The sequence below is a fragment of the Chroicocephalus ridibundus genome, chromosome 2, assembly GCF_963924245.1.
Source record: "Chroicocephalus ridibundus chromosome 2, bChrRid1.1, whole genome shotgun sequence".
NCBI classification, from domain to species: Eukaryota; Metazoa; Chordata; class Aves; order Charadriiformes; family Laridae; genus Chroicocephalus; species Chroicocephalus ridibundus.
The window spans coordinates 137,547,197-137,565,859 of NC_086285.1; the positions used below are offsets into that span (position 1 = coordinate 137,547,197).

The window sequence follows — 18,663 nt, forward strand, 5'->3', positions numbered from 1 at the left end:
GGCATCATCTGTAGTCTCAGCAATACCTTAATAATACCAGCAAACACACTTCAGTGCTTGAGGTACACACTAGCTCCTACCACGTAATTACCAAGTTCATGCCTGGATTTGGTGTAGCACAGAATTTGCACCATTTACTGTCAAGGACAGAAGTACAGAAGCACCTAAGCAACCAAGCAGCGCGCAATTTTATGCAAGCAACAGGGCTTAGGATAAGTACTTCATAAAATCCATCCTTGGAGATATTCAAAAGCCGTCTGGACATGGTCCTGGGAAACTGGCTCTAGCAGTGGAGTTGGACCAGATGACTTCTAGACATCCCTTCCCACCTCAACCATTCTATGGTTAAGACAATGGCTCACTCAGATCCTCCAAGGTCTGCAACCCTGAAGAGACTGCTCGGGAACACAAGGAGTCCTGGTGGCCAACCCTTCACCTTGTGAATTAGATTTGCAAATATCTACCTGCTGACAGAATAAAATTCAATTTTCTCCCATACTTTCTAAACTGAGGTACTTCACAGGGGACTTGGCACTTCCACACAACTCCCCAGTGTATGGCAGTTTTATGACAGCTGACAAGCAAGGCAACAGCATTTACGGCAGCAGAGAGTATTTTGATTTCAGTTTGGAAGGAGTCTGCAGGAAAAAAATAGCTTACCAGTCCAGTTGGGCCAGATTCTGGGGAAATAACATCCTGTATTTGCATAAAAGGGACTGACTGACGTTTTGCTTACAAGATGAATGAAAGAGCAACTTCTTGAGCCTGACACGTGATTCCAGACCTTTAACACAGAAGACGCTCCTGACTAGTATGTTTTAGAGAGCCATTTATTTCTCCCTGACCCCCCTTTCCCCAGCAGGGAAGCAAATGTATGCCTCTGCAGCCGGAGGAGTTCACTCTTGTATACAAAGAAAAGTCTGAAGTAGACAAATTAGCTCAGTGTCACTATGCTAAAGCTACCTTAGAAGCAGGAGCCTCTCCTCCTCTTACCCTTTAATCTATCGATTAAACAGAGCCCAGGGAAACTAGGCTGAAGTTAAGTCTTTGAATTCCCTTCTCAGACTCCTCAATTTATTGTGTACCCACTCCTGTGCAGCTTCCTTTACTACTCCAGCAACCTTCCCTTAATGCTTGCTCTTGGGTTCTCCTAGCAAAGCCCTTCAGTCCAGACAAAAGCTTCCAAACGTGTCGGTTCAGCTGGAGATGTTACCTTGCCCTTCAAAAGCACTGGGAGAGTCACTTCTGCATTCAGGACATAGTAGTTTTTAATGTTGTTGTACAAGTTGCCCAGAAATAGTCAGAGCACGGTAACCTGCAGGTGGGCTCCCACAAAGGATGCACACGTAACACCAACTGGATTTAAACGTGTTAGAAGCACTGCGAAGTTTACCATCAGAAGACAAAGTATGGAAAGTTTCATCTTGTCAAAACAGCCTTCTCCTGTTGACATAATTCCACTCCAAACATCCCTAACATTAATGAAGGAAATAGCTAGCTGCCTGTGCTCTCCTAAGACCCCACCCAATTTTCTAAATGCAGGCAGTGTTCAGATACCTTCACGCCTGGCAACCTCACTGCAGATTTGATGGGACTTAATGGAAGCACCATTTTGACTTCTGTTGTTACACATACACACACTACTCGGTGGCAGCCTTCATATGGAAGCCTGGCAGCCAATCTTTTGCCAGGTTGTTTGGACAAATTACTTTTTTTCCTCTGCCTAATCCCCTCATTGGGCTACCCTCCCCTCCTCTAGGTTCACAGCATCAGACAGCTTAAAACAGATCCAAAAAATAGGTACTTGATACTAGCCTGGAGCCATTTCAGTAAGCTACAAAAATGTACAACAGCCCAGGCTTCGAATTTATCCTTTTCCTCCTCAAACTCAACTCCAAGCTTACCGTAACTTGGGAGGGAATTACACCCCTCCAATAAAGGCATATTAAAACCTGGAAATTAATTTGAAAACTTACAGCTGAATCTAGCCCTCATTGTACAGACTTTTACCAGAGGTGGCTATGCACAAGTTCCTGGGACACCAGTTACTTTTAAGTAGACCCTCCTGAGAAGCAACCTTTCTGATTTCTCAAGTCTCACAGCTCCTTGCAGTCACATCATGTTCTTGGAAACTGCAAAGCTGTAAAAACGTGCAATTTTTTTTTTTTGCCAGAACTTCCACACACAAGTTATTGGTTGTATGGCTAAGCTTCTGCTGTAGTCTGGTTCCTTATTCAGTCATCCACAACAAACATAAGCTTTTTGCTTAATAATTCAACATGATGATGACAAGCACCAGGTTGATACTCTCTTCCCCTCTCAGGCCTTGACTAACCAAGTTTAAGATTTAGACTGGTACTGTCAAACAAGTGTAACTGCGTAACACTGAAAAGTATGATTTCTCCAACACAAGCAACTGCAAGTAGCAAGCTGTGCAGAAATCCTACTAACATTTTTGCTCTTGGCTTATCCAAGAAGATAGTGTGAAATGTCCATGAAACTGTAAAACCCTGCCTAGCCAGCAGAAATAGTGCACTGGTACAATAAATATGCAATCATGTATGCCCCAGAAATCTCTCAGGTCATCAGAACACACTCCTGATCCCCCTTCCCCACCCGGCCAAATCACACCTTCAGACTAGTAATGCTTTTTGCCACAAACCCTTCAGAGAACCAGCCTGTCCATGAAGTACTTAAAACCCAACAATAGACATTGAGCCGGTTACGTAGCTTATCCAAGCAGGTGAGCCCATAACAAAGGCAAGCCCATATTATTCATCTACATTTCTCACCCACTGAAGAATTTTGGCGAGCCCACCTAAATTTAAGAAAACAAGACCTGACACAGGAGTGCTAATGGCACACCAACAGATTGCTGGTATGAAGTACTCTTGCACACCGATGCAGCAGTTCCCTATTACTGGGTATCTCTCATTCAAAAACACAGAATAAGTTGTGGTGTTTTCTCTGCAGCATCAAATAAGATACATTACCTATTCCTTTACAGCCCAGCACTTTACAAGTCACCCATCCAACCGTGTAGTACTTGAAGTGTCCCATTCCAGATGAACTTTGGCTGCTACTTGCCCGTACTGCTACACCGCATACCCAGCTGGGCAGCAGCAATTCCTGCGGCACTTCCGAACTGATTTGGAGCAGTGGCTGTCACTAGCAAAGGGACCTTGAGCCGCATTCTGCCAGGGCTGCAAATTGGTCAAACTCAAGACACAGGTCTTGAATATTTCTGCACTGCTCTTAATCTCATTTAAGAGATAAGAGGGAGAATCCTGCAACTGCACATGCAATGAACCAGGAGCCATTCACTAACAAACCAACTGCATTGACTGGATTATTTTTTTCTAAAAATAATGCAGATAATGCATCTACCTTTGAAGTATTATGACCACTGAAGTTCCCATTATATTAATAAGTACTCTGAGGTTTTATCTGATTGATATGTCCTTGAATGACTTTTAATGCTGCTTGAGCTGAGTAAATCCTGTTAAGAGACATTTGCTCCTACTCCAAGTCAGACTAGAACAGTAAATTAAATGAAACTGTTAGCCTACAGAGATACTGCTGTCACACAAATCAACAGAGAGTCATAAAACACTAATCACTCCAAAAGCAGAGCAAGGCAAAGAGAAGGGTCTAGAAAGTTTGTCCAGAGATAATTCTCCACAAAGAAATAAAGCTTTCAATGATTTCCAGGTCCTAGAGAAAGTTGAACATACCCTCTTCCATCAGATCAGACTTTGGACATAAGACATCGCTTTTCGCCTCCAGGTGACATTATAGGCAATCTATGTTTGCTTTTTTACAACCTACACAGGTTCAGATCAGAAAAGGATGATCTCAAATCACAAAAGTTCTGATCTCAAATCATAGAAGTATGGATCTCTCCAAATCTCCAAGCAGCATTCATATATTTACGCGTGATTTAGTTGTATCCCAGTCCATTCCACACAAAGGTACATTTTCCTAAACATCAGCATGCTTCGATAAGCTGATCCCCAGGCTCCTCACTTATATTTCACAGTGAAGTAAGAAGAGCAAGTTAAACCATTTATTTTACTGAAGTATATGAGAGTGGACAAAACTGGAAAGACATCTAGATGAATACAAAGTCAGGCAGACATTTTTCCTGATTCCGGTACAGTTGACACAATGGAAACTACAGGGGGAATGACAAAGTCCAGTGGGTTTGAAGGATCAAAGTTTAAAGGGTGTGCCTTGAAAGAAATTGAGCTTCAGCTCTTAAACTTGGGGGGAGGGAGGGAAAGAAGGAAGGGAAAGAGGTTTTGTTGGGGGTTTTTTTTGTTTGGTTTTATGTGGGTTTGGTTGTTTTGTTTGATTTTGGGGTTTGGGGGGTTTTTTTAGGGTTTGTTTTTTTTTTAAAGAACGCACATTTCCACTGCTTTTACTGAGCTGCTGGTCCAGAACTGCACTGCACTGTTTCTACAAGTTGCTTCCTCGCAGTATTTGACCTGAAACTCAGCATCACTGCAAACCCTAAAAATAAAGCTTTGCACTGCCAAGTGAAGTCTAAGTTTAGCATCACTCCCTATCGTACAAGCTAACCCATCATATACACCATTTCACAACTGTAAACATCAAACAAAAAAATACATGTATTCATAGCCACTCTAAGTATTGGTCAGGCTCCAGTCCGAGTTTAATGGATCGGTTCTGTTTAATGGATTAGTCTGGTAAACTTTTCAAACTTTATGCTTAAAGATTGGTTTAGCTGATACCCAGCAGGTTACCCAGCAGCTTTGGTGCATCACAGCTCAGCCATCAGCACAGAAACCACTCAGAATAATTCACAGCTTAAATAGCTATTACTGATGCAATTCACAATGTTTCATTCTGCACTGCCAGATAAGAACTGGATCGGGATATTGAAGAGGGGAAGGCCCAAGCACTGACTTGCATACTGCTTGTTCCCAGCAGTCAATCCCCAAGCACGCACTTTAGCTGGGGAGCTGTGACACGGCATTATTTCTAAGGAGCCATCTCAACCCTCAGAAATGCTGCTGCCACCACCTTGCATGAAGGGGAACCAAGACCTCTCTAGTGACATGGCCTTGGAACAGGCAGGCTACAGAAGTTTAGTTATTTTACTTGATGCTTGCTTTGTGCTCAACTTATCAGTTCTCCCTCCCAAAGAGCTTAAGAAGTCTTCTCAACTTCTCTTGACGACACATAGATGAATTCCTTTGATTTCTGTATCTCTCTTCCCATTCCATATTTTCACTTTCTCAAAAGATGTTTCTTGAATAGGAAAGTAATTTTCATTGGGGATGGGAGGGAAGTACATTTCTGTGATTCACCAAGGTGAAGTTTGCTCTTGAATTGTAAATAAGAAACAGAAGCATATTAAAGATTTCATGTACCAGTGTGCTTGCGTGGAATTAAAGATGACTGTAAATTTATTCCAGTAAAGCTCTCCCTTTTGCCATTTACTCCAAAAACACTCCTTCACCACTGCACGAAGCACTCAACAGGCTGCTATGCAGATTCCATTGACACTCAAGTTGCTTTCCTTCTTATACAATCTCCAAAAGTCTTTCACACCAAAAAACCTGCTCAGTGACAGGCATGCAAACCAACCAAAACCATTCAGCTTCCGGGCATTAATTCCAACAGTTTTCACTTGCTAATGTTTAGAAATACGCAGAAACTACTTCTCCCTGATCACCGCTGCTCTTGCCAACCATACTACTCATGTTCATCTGCAATCCACGCAATCCACAGTATCAAAGCAGAATGCGCCAAATACTCTTTAAGGGTGGCTTAAGTTTCCCAATTAAAGGTTCAGACAGTGTCTGTGATTTATCATAGAATGGTTCGGGTTGGAAGGGACCTTTAAAGGTCATCTAGTCCAACATCCCATGCAGTGAGGAGGGACATCTTCAACTAGATCAGGCTGTTCAGAGCCCCGTCCAACCTGACCTTGAATGTTTTCAGGGATGGGGTATCTACCACCTCTCTGGACAACCTGTGCCAGTGTTTCACCACCCTCATCATAAAAAATGTATTCCTTATATCTCATCTGAATCTACCCTCTTAGTTTAAAACCATCATCCCTTGTCCTATTGCAACAGGCTGTGTTAAAAAGTCCGTCCCCATCTTTCCTGTAGGCCCTCTAAGTACTGAAAGGCCACAATAAGGTCTCCTAGGAGCCTTCTCTTCTCCAGGCTCAACAACCCCAGCTCTCTCAGCCTGTCTTCATAAAAGAGGAGTTCCATCCCTCTGATCATTTTTTGCAGCTTCCTCTGGACCTGCTCCAACGGGTCCATGTCTTTCCTGTGCTGAGGGCTCCAGAGCTGGATGCAGTACTCCAGGTGGGGTCTCACCACAGCAGAGCAGAGGGGCAGAATCGCCTCCTTTGACCTGCTGGCCACGCTTCTTTTGATGCGGCCCAGGATACGGTTGGCTTTCTGGGCTGCGAGCACACACTGTCAGCTCATGTCTGGCTTTTCATCCACCAGTACCCCCAAGTCCTTCTCGGCAGGGCTGCTCTCAATCCCTTCATCCCCCAGCCTGTATTGATTCTGGGGGTTGCCCCGACCCAGAACAATTTGCAGGAACAAATTATACTCTTAATAGCGTGAACAGCTTGCAGCTCACAAGCTGTTCTTTTAGGCAATGTACTCAGAGGTGCATTAGGCAAAAGGCTCACCTACTGTCCCAGCTCTCAGGGCAACAACCGCCTTTCCTTCAGGATTGCTGGACTGTTAAAACCAAGTCTTCACAACCATGACTGGTGGGGAAACATACTGAACAGGTACCCCACACACACTCCAGCAAAGCCATGAAACTCTTGCTTCTTTACAGAAGTGCTTGTTCTGTACTGTCTAACCAACTTAACCAATGGGCAGTTTGTGTGGCACTGCACATGGTGGCAATGTCCTGCAACGCATGCAGCGTCTCTCTGGCAGTCGTTACATGCCTGGTGAGCTGCTGATTTTTTCCTCCCTTGGTGGGAAACACAACTAAGTAAGTTTATATTGAACAGCAGCACTGATTGCTAGAACTAAGTAATAAAGAATACACTTGCAGGAGATTTATTTCCCTGAACAAATTAACTGTTGGAGACAATGCAGTCCAAAACAGAATTTTGCCCCTAACACTACATACTTAGAGATTCCTCCAAAAGAGAAAAAACATAGTTGACTGAGCATTTAAAGCTTAACACGAAGGGCAGGAAAGCAGGACTTGTTTGCATCTAGAAATCAAGTTCTTATGCAAAAAGAGATGTTCAGCTACTGCGTTTTACTTTTTCAAAGAAGTTTACTACTACCTACTTAGGTAGTAGTAAACTCGTTCTGCTAAACTAAGTGAAGTGCTAACATATTTTCTAGCAAGGCGCTGAACCCAGAAAAGACCGTTATTTAGACTGATCTGCAGTCCTGGCAGAGCATCAAGATCAGTATACAAAACTCAAGTAGCAGTTCACAAGATACAGACAGGTCCCACTGCTGTACCTCAGCATTTGCTAGAAGTGCTTTAAGAAATGCAAATGTATTTCAGAGAAGGCTAATATTAAAGACTGATTCCTAGAAGCAGTTATTTAAATGTTAGCAGCGACTGTTTATTCCTACCTCAGAGTCAGGAGGTTTAAAGCGGGCATCCAGAACACACCTTTGCTGCAGTTAAGGACTGATTTATTGGAGAAAACAACAGTAAAGCTTTAAAGTCTTCCCCTCCTTCCAAATTACTGCACTTAAATCATGCAACAGTAGTAGCCAGCTAGAAGCCGCAGGAGAATTTTTAGCAGTTAACCTTCATAAATTAAAGGACAGTTTCTATGGAGCACAGGATCCTACACCCATACATCCTAATTTGGGTTTGGGGTATGTGTCCCCAGCCCAAGCTTGGGGTTGAGGTCCCCACGCATCCTGGAGCGAGAGCTAGTGGGAAAATAGTGTGCAGGGGTCCAAACATGGCTGAAACCTGGGAAAAGTAGGGAGACAGATCCATGCTGTCCTCAGTTTAGCTCAGTAAAAACATCAGGAATGAGCAACTGCTTGGCAGGCAGCAGCACAATCCCAGCTTACCATTTCAGACACATCACTTGGCCTTCTTCAGATGTCCAGACAGTTATCTCTTTGGGATCCTCTACAGTAACTTCTGTTCCCTGCTCCTTCGTGTGACTCCAGAGGTGGTGATGGACCACAAGGTGATGCTCTGGATACAGCAGGTGGGTGCATCCAGGACGTATCCCTTGCTCAAGGGCCCATACACTACCTACTTGGGGCACTATAGCTGCATGGCACCTGAAGAGCCTGCCTAGGCACAAGGAACAAAGGGCTGTCACAACCCAGAGGACAAGAAAGGAAAACAAATACCTGCCAGGCAATCCTGGGAGAAGAATCACAGAAACACAGAATGATAGGAGTTGGAGGGGACCTCTGGAGATCATCTAGTCCAACCCCCCTGCCAGAGCAGATTCACCTAGAGCAGGCTGCACAGGAACACATCCAGGCGGGTTTTGAATGTCTCCAGATACAGAGACTCCACCACCCCTCTGGGCAGCCTGTTCCAGTGCCCAGAGAGAAAGACAAGAACTCACTGCAGGTCTATCCTTTTACTCAAGACCAAATCCCCTCTGAAACAAAAAAAGTTTTGGAGCACAACGCTGCAAGTGGCTTGTCCAGGAGATGAAACGCACAGTGTGAATCGTGCTTTTAAGAGCTCACGGCTCCAAGCAAAGCATGTTGCAGTAAAACGGCCTGTTTTCCTTCTGCCAAGAGAGTGACATCTGGCAACAGGAAAGTCAATATTTAAATAAGGCTCCTTCCCTACCCAGTGCACCGGGCTGGTACTACTCCTGATGTTCCTCATCCCTGAACGCACATCAGCTGCTCAGCAAGCCTCTTCAGGGACTGCCTAGCACAGATTTGAGTGGTGCTATGGAAACAGCACGCAGCAGCGTCTGATCCATTCATGCAGACTGAAGCCTGTCTATGTTCAGGCATAAAACTAAGCTTTGCAAACAGTAATCAAAACGCACAGAAGAGTCAGCAGATTAGTTAAAAACAGCAATTGATTTGGGGGCTTCTGCTCTGCCTTCGGCTTTCTTCTCGAGACTCCTCAGATGTAGGCAAAACACACTTGAGCTGTGCTGAAGGGATTTGTCTTTTACAGAGCAATACAGCGACTTGAGAGCAAGACACACTTCAGCCAGTTTGAGTTGTGCGCATTTCGTGTCCCCGACCCTTCTTTTGGGTTGGAAGTACTGGTTCCTACGTACAGGACAGCTTCTTTAAAGATGCTCACAGGCAAGTCCTTATACAGCTCCACCCCTGGAAGCTTGCATGAGGAAAAGCAGGGAACATATCAGGACCCTAGACTATTCTGCAAAGACTACAGAGGACCAGAAGATGCAAGTTTAGAGAAATGGCCTTCTTCAAAGGCAGCCCTTCCTGCCAGCGGCTGTACATGTCCGCTATTATATGAGATTCGCAGGGACTGGACTGCTGTAGAGCACTGCAATGACTCAAGTAGAAGCATCAGGGGGGTTTCTTTTAAATTCTGCTATCCTTAATCAAGACTTTCTAACGCCATGATGTGACACATGTTTAGGCAGAGAACAGTCAAAGAGAGAGGGATAAGTAGGATTGCTTTTTGTTCATCTTAGGACTCCTGCTAGTAGTTTAATTAAAGTACTTTAGAAAAAAGTAAACAAAGCAAAACAGATATGAGGAACATCCCCAATGCTCGCAGATGAAACATGTAGTTCTGCCATGCTAAAGAGCAGCTAAGAAGCATTACTTACAAAGCTTCTTTTTCAGTGTTTTTGAGGTTTTTCTCATGAACCAATATGACTGCCAAGCATGGGCTCTGATGCTAGCAAAGCACAGGGGAAGCACATGACTGAAAATAACAACTCTGGCCCAGGTTGCCTCCCTTGGCACATCTTTTCATCTGTATCCCAGGCTTAGGGGGCTCTGACGAAACTCCACTCCCCTCTAGCTGCTAGAGAAGGGAAAGCAAAACAGGAATAAAACCTGCTGTTCTGCCTCTGCCAGCTTCTCCCACAACCCCCAGCAAGCTGCGGCTGCTCACCAGCCTCTTCCTTACCCCACCATACCATATTGCCATTGCTAGTAACCGGCCATAAGCTTTGAATCGAGTTTGCAAGGCCTCAGGACTAGAGGCTTGTCAGGCTTGCTCTGTCTGAACTCTTCTTGATTTGCCTGCAGCTTTGTTTTACTTGGTGTATCTCAGAAAGTAGAGACATGGGATGTGACAGTACAGGCACGGTACGATAAGTAATAGGGCACAGGGTTGACGCTGGAGACCCCACAGCTGTAAGAAAGTCATCAATTGCCAATGGAGATCTGCAGCTGGACAAAACTATTTTAGAGGTAACAAAGAGAGCAAAGAAATAATATCTAACATACATAAAAGGCACTTTTTATTTGGATGCAACACGGAGCTTGCAGAGCAATGAAAGAAAGAGCAAACATGTAAAAAGTGAAGATAACAGAAGAACAGCAGTGTATCCTACAGCGAGGAAGAAGAAGCCATCAACATCCTATTCCTCCCAGCAAAGGAGTCACAATATGGACAACTTGCTATAATACTCCTGCCACGACCAAAATGACACTACCAGCCCAGAAGCCAGGGGAAGGATGAGAATAACTCCAAGAAAAGGTGTAGAAACTAAGTGCATACAACATTACCTTTATTATTGCTAAGACTTCATCTGCATAAAGTCTTTTTCTGTAATAAGATCTAAACTAATAATCATTCTTGAATTAGATCATTAAAATTTCAATTACGCTAAAAATAAATTATTTGCTTTCTTTATATATATATATATATATATACACACACACATATATATACACACACACACAAAGCACACTTCCTCTTTGCCTCTCAAGTTTTTAAGCACAGCACACATTTGTTGTGCTGCTGGTAGGCTACAGGCAGGAGAGGGGCAGTTCAGAAGCCTGTCATCCCAAACCACGCGTGGCACAGTGTGTCCCTACAGACCTCAGTTCTGCAGAAATTAATGGAGCATCCCGGGCTCAGCCAAGGCAGGGTATACATTTGGTAGAGCACTCCATTGTCAGTGAGCATCCAAGGACACTTATTGCTCTGCTCTCACTCTGCAATAGAGAAGTCAGCTTGTGAAACAGGAAAGCTGCCTCTTTCAGTGACAGCATTCACACCACAATAGTAGCGCTGGTTTCTCGATAGATAGCATCAATCCACCCCTTTCTGTTAGGGAGCAACTAATAGCACAATGAGCGTTTTTCCACACAACGGCATTTGCTGGCAGCCAGAGCACCCTCCGCTGCACTGCCCTCCCCCTGGGGGCAACTGACTGCAGACTCATGCAGACGATTGCCACTGCTTGTAGCTGCAACAGCAGAAAAATCCATACAGCTGTCTACACCTCTGCCAGAGATACGTGTTTTCATAGCAAGGCAACCATATTCAACGTCAGTTACCCTAGTTCATGGCATCACTCTGTCAAACTGCCAAAGCCAACACACAGCTACACGTTCTTTCAGCTCCCTTAACCAGTGGAAGAAGGGGAGGAGGAGGAGCAAGAGGAAATGGCAGGAGTGATACTGAACCTGCAGAAGAGATCCAGATTAGAAGGTTATGGGTTGCTGGTCTGTTACTACAGCCTTCTTCAAAAGAGAAGGCTCATGCTTGAAAACCTACCCTCCAATACAAGATTTTTTGAGTGAATCTCTCTGGCTAACACACATCCAAACACAAGGGAACTGAAGATGCTCGCTACCTTTAACAGGAGAGAAAGCTGTCCCTCTGAAGTCTTAAATTGAAGCTGACACAGAATGACAGTTTTGGCTGAACAACAGCATTTCAATTTAGTGCTTAATCTGGCTTAATACTTGCTTTCCCTTTCAGTCACCCTTTGTTTGACATTTTTCTGCTTACTCACTGCAGGATATTAAAAGGACAAGGGTACACACCTCCCTTCCTCCATATAGCAAATTTCAAATCAGAAGTGCCCATATTACAAAGACAACAGTGGACGCAACAGTGGGGTCACATCATCCTACCTGGAGGCAAGCTTCTCTTAAAAACATGGAAAACCCCACATCCATCAGATGTCTGCTGCACAGAGTTCAGCAACCAACACTGTTGTTCTTTCCTGTTAAACTAAGAATGGAGTTGTTTGGTTTTTGTTTTTTTCTTTTGAAAGCTGGTCAAGAAAACATCGGCTTTCAAGAAGACTCCCTGCACTGTATCTGCTGCCATGGAAACATCACTTTTAGAAGAGACAGAGCTGATATCCTGCCTTACCTGCAGTAATGTCCAGCACCCTCAGGAAACAGCAATCCACAAAGAACTCACTGATTTTACATAGCAAATCTAGTCCCTTGACTTCACATAAGACTTCTCTGTACTGGCTGAGCACCTCCCTCCCCAGGAAAATTGTCTGGACCCCTCCCTGTTAAAGGAGTAAAGGGTCGTGAAGGAAGAGGACAAAACCCACCCGGCACCCCAGCCTTTACAACACTCAGGGCAGCCAAAGCAGCTTTCAAGGTGCCTTCACCCAGCAGGGTCAGTGCGTGGCCCCAACACCCATCCCCCTGGCCACCCAGCTCCTCCAGGGACTATGCTGAGATCTGGCTTCTGAAACAAAGTCTGTTAGTGAAGGGCTACTGTATTTAGCAGCTGTATCGTAGAACCATAGAATGGTTCGGGTTAGAAAGGACCTTAAAGATCATCTAGTTCCAACCCCCCTGCCATGGGCAGGGACACCCCCCACTAGACCAGGCTGCTCAAAGCCCCATCCAGCCCAGCCTTGAACAATTCTAGGGATAGGGCATCAACAGCTTCTCTGGGCAACCTGTTCCAGCCTCACCATTCTCACAATAATGGAATGAAGACAAGAGAAAAAAAAATGCATGTACAAGACAGACAGGAGCAAGAAAATGAATACAAATAAAATTCCCAAGGCAGACTAGTGCAGTATGTGGTTACTGCCAGCCCCTACAGATGGAAGGGGCCACGCTCCAGGCACAGCTGAAAGCAGCTCAGTAGCACTCATACCCAGGCCAGCTTTAGGAGAGGTGTTAACATATGGCAGCCAACTTCAGCCATAAAAATCAGCTGTTCCCACTTTACCCACAAAGCACCCAGATCAAGCAGCGCAAGGCGCGTGCCCAGCCTGCGCCCGCACAGTTCTTAAACCGGAGCCAAGGCGCAGTGACTCCTTTTGAGCCAGCAAGGTCAGACCGAGCCTCCAAGGTCTCCCGTTGCTTAGACGGGCATTTGCTGTGGGAGAAAGGGGAACCCCTGGGCTGTTTCACAGGGCTTCAAAGTGTGGAAAACTGGAACAAACAGGACTTGCATCAATTTCATGTCACTGGGATTTTAAAACCCCTGAGCAGTTACAGCTTGGCTTCACTGGAGGATCAAAGGAAGCAGATCCTTAGCTAAGCTTTCCCTACCCTGAAAGGTCTGAGAGCAAGCTTTACTCTTGCGGGTGAAGGATTGTCTTGACAGCATGTGACAGCGCTGGTTATGGAAACAGGGACAGAAGATCCATGCATACCACAAGCAACAGACTCTTTCCACTGTTGGAGAGCCAGGCGGGCACCTTCCTCCGTCCTCTCCTGAAGCAGGTGTGAGCACAAATGAAGAGTTAATGTTGCCCTTCGATGCCCAAGCGTTGGGGAGGGCAGGGACAGTGGAGGCTGCTCCAGCCTCTGGCTGCCCACCCCGTGCCAATGCACAAGCAGCTGCTTGTGCATCAGCTGCTCCAGCATCCCTCCAACGCAGTGCGCCCATCCCCTGCATTTCAGTACCTCATTCATGCACCGGCCGATGAGGGAGAATAGCAATGCCGTTAAATAACTCACGTAACGCCACCCTGTCAAGCCAGGACCCTCAGCCTGAGTCAAAACAATGAGATTTCCCCCTTGCATGAGAGGAGGAGACTTGCTGCTGTTCAAGGGACCTATCGATGTTAATTTATTTTTTTTTACTATTTTTTTCCTCTTTAATCTTCAAGTCACTGCTACAGACACTCAATTCAGTGAAATCATTCTTCCTTTGCAGTTCTGACAACTGCTGTCCACTCTTATTTACTTACAAGTGTTTGATTTCACAATTGCACTTTAAGAAAAAAAAAAAATTTTACCTACAGTACTGCAAGTACCTAGTGATAAAGAAAACAAACAAAGCAGGAGAAAGAGGTACAGCTTCGTCCATTAGGACAATGGTGGAAATCTTGTCCCACTGCCAGCGACAAGTTCTTTCTGTGCAAAAGGAACATTAAAGTCCATTTTGTCAGCTCCAAAAGCGCAAGTCAAGGCTCTAGGAAAAGAAAGGCTTACATACGCTCTCAAGGAATCATGTGTAATGTTTTGGGACTCCTAAGTCCCACAAAGCCAGAAGATTTTGAAAGACACCAGGTTATGTAAGTGAAGAGCTGCTGGAGCATGAGATGAACCCTCTAAACACAACGTCGGAGATGCAGCATTACTAGAGAACTGTCTGTGCCACGTTGCACGTCTTCAGGAGACTGCTCAGTGGCACAGTCTCCTCACTCAGAGTACATCAGCACATTGCTTCTACACTGGCTGGGCCAGCTTCATCCTTATTTTTCCAGTGGTGAACCATACCAGCACTAACAGTAACAACGGCAAGGCACCGAGAGACTCTTTTTGCAAGCAAAACCAAGTACATGATTTTTTATGGAGAAAAAAAACACAAAAAAAAAAAAAAGCCAAAAGCTCTGTGAAAACACAACTGCAGTTATTAGTCCGTTCAGCAACTGAGTCCACGCAGTGAAAGCACAGATTTTTGTTCTTGGCAACTTAACGCAAAGCAATAGGACAAGGGACTCCTCATCTCAGGAGAACATTATATCCATTTGGCTGGTGCCGACAGTATTGCTTTGGTGCTTGTAATCACAAAGTAAGAGACCCCAAACGCTTGCAGCCCAAGCTTTCCGGAGCGGCTGGAGTGCACTGAGCTCTGTGTAGAGGCATACGGCCAGGCCAAACATCCCTTACCTGAAAACAAAGACACTTCAGGTGAAAACCTGCTCAATCGTTCTGATGCTGCTGATAGTAGGCTAGTAACAACCCTTTAAGGACTGCTGCCATGCCTGTCCGCTCAAGAGAAAGGGAAGATTTAAACACATTACACTCCTGGAGGATTAGCTTTGTCTAGTCTGGCCCCAGTCTTAACTATAACCTAGATTTTCTTCCCACCTCCTAACATTCGCTAGCTGAGAAAGCTGTCATCCTAACAACGAAAAGTGCAACCTCTGACTCACACTTTTAAACAAATGAATTTCTGGTTGAGGAGGCAGTCGAGGATGTTTAAGCCAGTCCCAGAGACAGGACCTGGAAGGCTGGATTTTAGCCAAGTACATGGCTTTGGTGAGTAATACCGTATCATCAAGCACAACTTCCAATGCAAGTGCTCCAGTCTGCCAGGGAGATGGGTCTTTGAGGGCTAACCAGCAGGGTATTAGAAGCCATTCACTAAACAGGCCCAAGTGTGTTAGCTATTTTAGATTTTCCCACTGTACCTGCAGGTCTTCAACTCACCCAAAAGAGAAAATAGCATAATCACCTCCAAAAAGAAGGCAGAGGAGGAAGGTGTTGCACCATGTTTGCTCCATAACAGTCACTTGCATCACACTAGATACGCTATTTTGATACACAACCTGAGGTGCACTACCCTCTTCATACAAAGCGGTATTTATATGAAAAATCAGTTCAATAGCAAAACAAGCCTCTAGAAAGTGTCAGCATCGTTACCAAAGCTTTTGAGGAGATCACAGTATTTTACTCTCTTTTTCCATTAGAAGTTGCCCAAGACCCTACAGCTTCAATAGAAGTGTTTGCCTTTTAATAGGCTCAAACACAAAGAAAGAACTTCAGGACAAATACCGAAATCTGCGTTAATGCTCCTGCAATTAGAATTAAAATCCTGATGGAACTGACAGTTGTGCTGTTTTCTGGCTGAGCAGTTCTGTTTGTTAGTCCCCAAGAACAGGGTTTGGAGGTTTGTTTTCTGGAAGCTTGTTGTTTTGGGTTTTTTTGTAATGTATATTTTGAAGTTACACACAGAAGTTCAGAATGGTTGAAAGAACATCCTGCCCCTCCCCAGATTATCTTCTGCTCCAGCAAAGACAACTTGCCCTTTTCTCTACATACAGAGAAAAGCAGAAGTCACTACTTGTACAAGTGCACCACAGCGGCCTCAAAACACTTACACGAGCATGGGGACAGATGAAGGTTGGTGCTTGAAGCAGCTCACCTGGCCAAGTGGAGACCTCGACCATGCAGAGCCAGGGTCACACTCCCAGCACCTCGTGTGCCTCCAACACGGCTGCAGCCCCAAGGGAACACTTCCTACTGCCCAAAACAGGATCCGCAGGAAAAAATAAATCAGCCCAAGGGCGCAGACGCAGAGCTGGGCGAGCCCCACCAGCTTACTCAAACAAAGTCGCTTATTGACCCCAGCCTGCCTTACTGTCCTGTGGAAAGCAGCTGGTGTATAGTTCAGCACAATACCATATAAAAGAACTCTGACTGATGCATGGATCAGCAGGATATATGCAATGTGCTTTCACGGGAGAAGCTTTTAGAGCAAGAGACCCTGCTTTGCACGCAATCGGGTCAGGCCCCATCAAGGCACGAACCATTCACTTGGGCAGTGGTCCCAAGGTTTTATTCTTCTACATAAAGCACGAAGTTTCAAGAAGAGCATTGCCACCGCGGCAGCTAGGGCAGACAACAGCCCTCCCCAGGCAAAACGCACATGAGAGAAGAAGCTCCACCGTGGCCTTTCGCGGCCGACAAGGGCCACGCAGGCCACCGCCCGGAGGTGCCACCGCTCAGGGGCCGTGGGGCGGCTGCCAAAACGGAGCCGCCAGCTGCTCGGCAGCCCTGGGACGGAGGGAATTCAGAGGGAAAGATCCCCACGAGCAGTGCCGGTTAACCAAAAGTCACACGCTCGTACAATGGGAGCGCTCCACTTTTACTCCTGGCTGAGATCAGAAAGTTTATTCTCCCCCCCACACCCGGTGGGAAGGACGGGATTCCCCTGCCCGGGGGGCGGCGGCACCCACAGCCGAGGGGGGGATCGAGGGGAGTACTGAGTTGGGGGAGCGCGGCGGGGACCGAAGGGGGCCGCCCCGGCGGGAAGCCACCACCCGCCCCCCGGTTCCGCATTTTCCGAGCCGAGGGCGCGACGGGAGGCGCAGCTGTGCGACAGGCCGGGGGGACCCTCTCCCGCACCGGCCCCGCTCCGCTCCCGCAGCCGGCCCCCGCCCGCCCGCCACTGGAGTTACCTCCTGAGGGGATTCCCGCTCCCCGCTCCGGCCCGGCCCCGGGGGCGCGGAGGGACACAGCGTGCCACGATCCGCGCCGGACCAGCCGCGGGCTGGCAGGGCTGGGCAGGGCAGGGCAGGTCGGGGCCGGGCGTGCCGGCGGCGGAAGGGCTGCGAGAGGAACCACCGTCCCCGGGCCGTACCGGGCACCACCAACCGGCGCCGCCTGAGGCGATGCGCGGCGCGGCAGCAGCCCCCCGCTCCCCCCCCACCCTACCTTGATCCCTCGGGGGCTCCATGGCTGCCCCGACGCCTGTCCCGGCTCTCCGCGCCTCGGCTCGGCAACCGCCGCCGTCTCCTCCCCCCGCTGGTTGGCAGCAGAGGCGCCGCCCGCGCCCGCGGGGGCTGGGCCGCCGCCCGTCAGTCAGCGGCCCGGCCCGCCCCGCCCAGGTGAGGGCGGACCGGCCCGGGCGGTGCGGGGAAAGGGGGGTAGTGCAGGGTCCCGGGCGGTGCGGGGAAACGGGCAGTGCGAGGCCCCAGCCGGCCCCAGGCAGTGCAGGGAACCGGGGCAGTGCAGGGTCTCCGGGCAGCGCGGGGACCCCGGGCAGTGTGGAGCCCCCGCCCGGCCCCGGGCCCAGCAACCGCTGGATCCTGGCGCGGTTTAGGAGATGGAGGGACCTGAATCGCCCGAAGGAATTCGTCGTGTCTCGGATCTGCGCCTCAGCCGGCCGCAGCGCTTCGAATCCGGCACTAGGAATCCCCAAGCTGGGCTCGGGGGCTTGTCCCGCCGCAGCGCCCCCGTCTCTCCAGCCGTAATGTTTTCCCCGGGGTCGAGCCCTCGTCTGTGTTATTTTTCCCTCCGGGCAGCGTGCAACTAGTGCCGTGCTGCCATTGGCTTTTGTTAACGCAACTCTGCACGGGCTGGATGAGGAAAGAGGAGAACAACCTGCTGTCTGCAATTAGCACCGCTTGCAGGGGGAGGCTGCACAGGCTCAGGCACCGAAGAGATCAGTTGTGGAAGCTCCCATTGCCGGCGGTTCTCCCCCCTCTTCGTTAGCATTGCTACCGAAGCCTGTGCACCCTCACACATTGCACTGCGTTACAGAAATTAAACTGTGATTTTATTTTCGTCTTCCGAGATTCCCCTGTGAGACTCGCAAGCGCTTACATCTGGCAAAGCGATGCGTTGTGGCTGCATTAAAAAGACTTTAACGGTTGAAACGAAAACGAACAACTATCCTATCTGCGAGCTGAACTCTTTCTATTAAAATACCACAAAGTGTGGAGAAGTTTTCATTACGTACTTTGCCCAGCAAGCCGCTTCACAAGACTACCAGGGATATTAAGCTACCAACTAGATCTTTCACTCC

At 47.3% G+C, this 18,663-nt stretch overlaps 1 protein-coding gene across 1 annotated transcript in view; it reads right to left on the reverse strand.

Moving 5' to 3' along the window:
- The window catches only part of TPD52 (tumor protein D52), a 129,964-nt gene extending 111,837 nt beyond the window's left edge, over positions 1–18,127 (reverse strand). Inside the window, exon 1 of the mRNA XM_063327100.1 lies at positions 17,571–18,127. Within this exon, the coding sequence (XP_063183170.1) occupies positions 17,571–17,592 (22 nt within the window). The 5' untranslated portion in view covers positions 17,593–18,127. The remainder of the gene's footprint in view (positions 1–17,570) is intronic.
- Between the last annotated feature and the right edge of the window lie 536 nt (positions 18,128–18,663).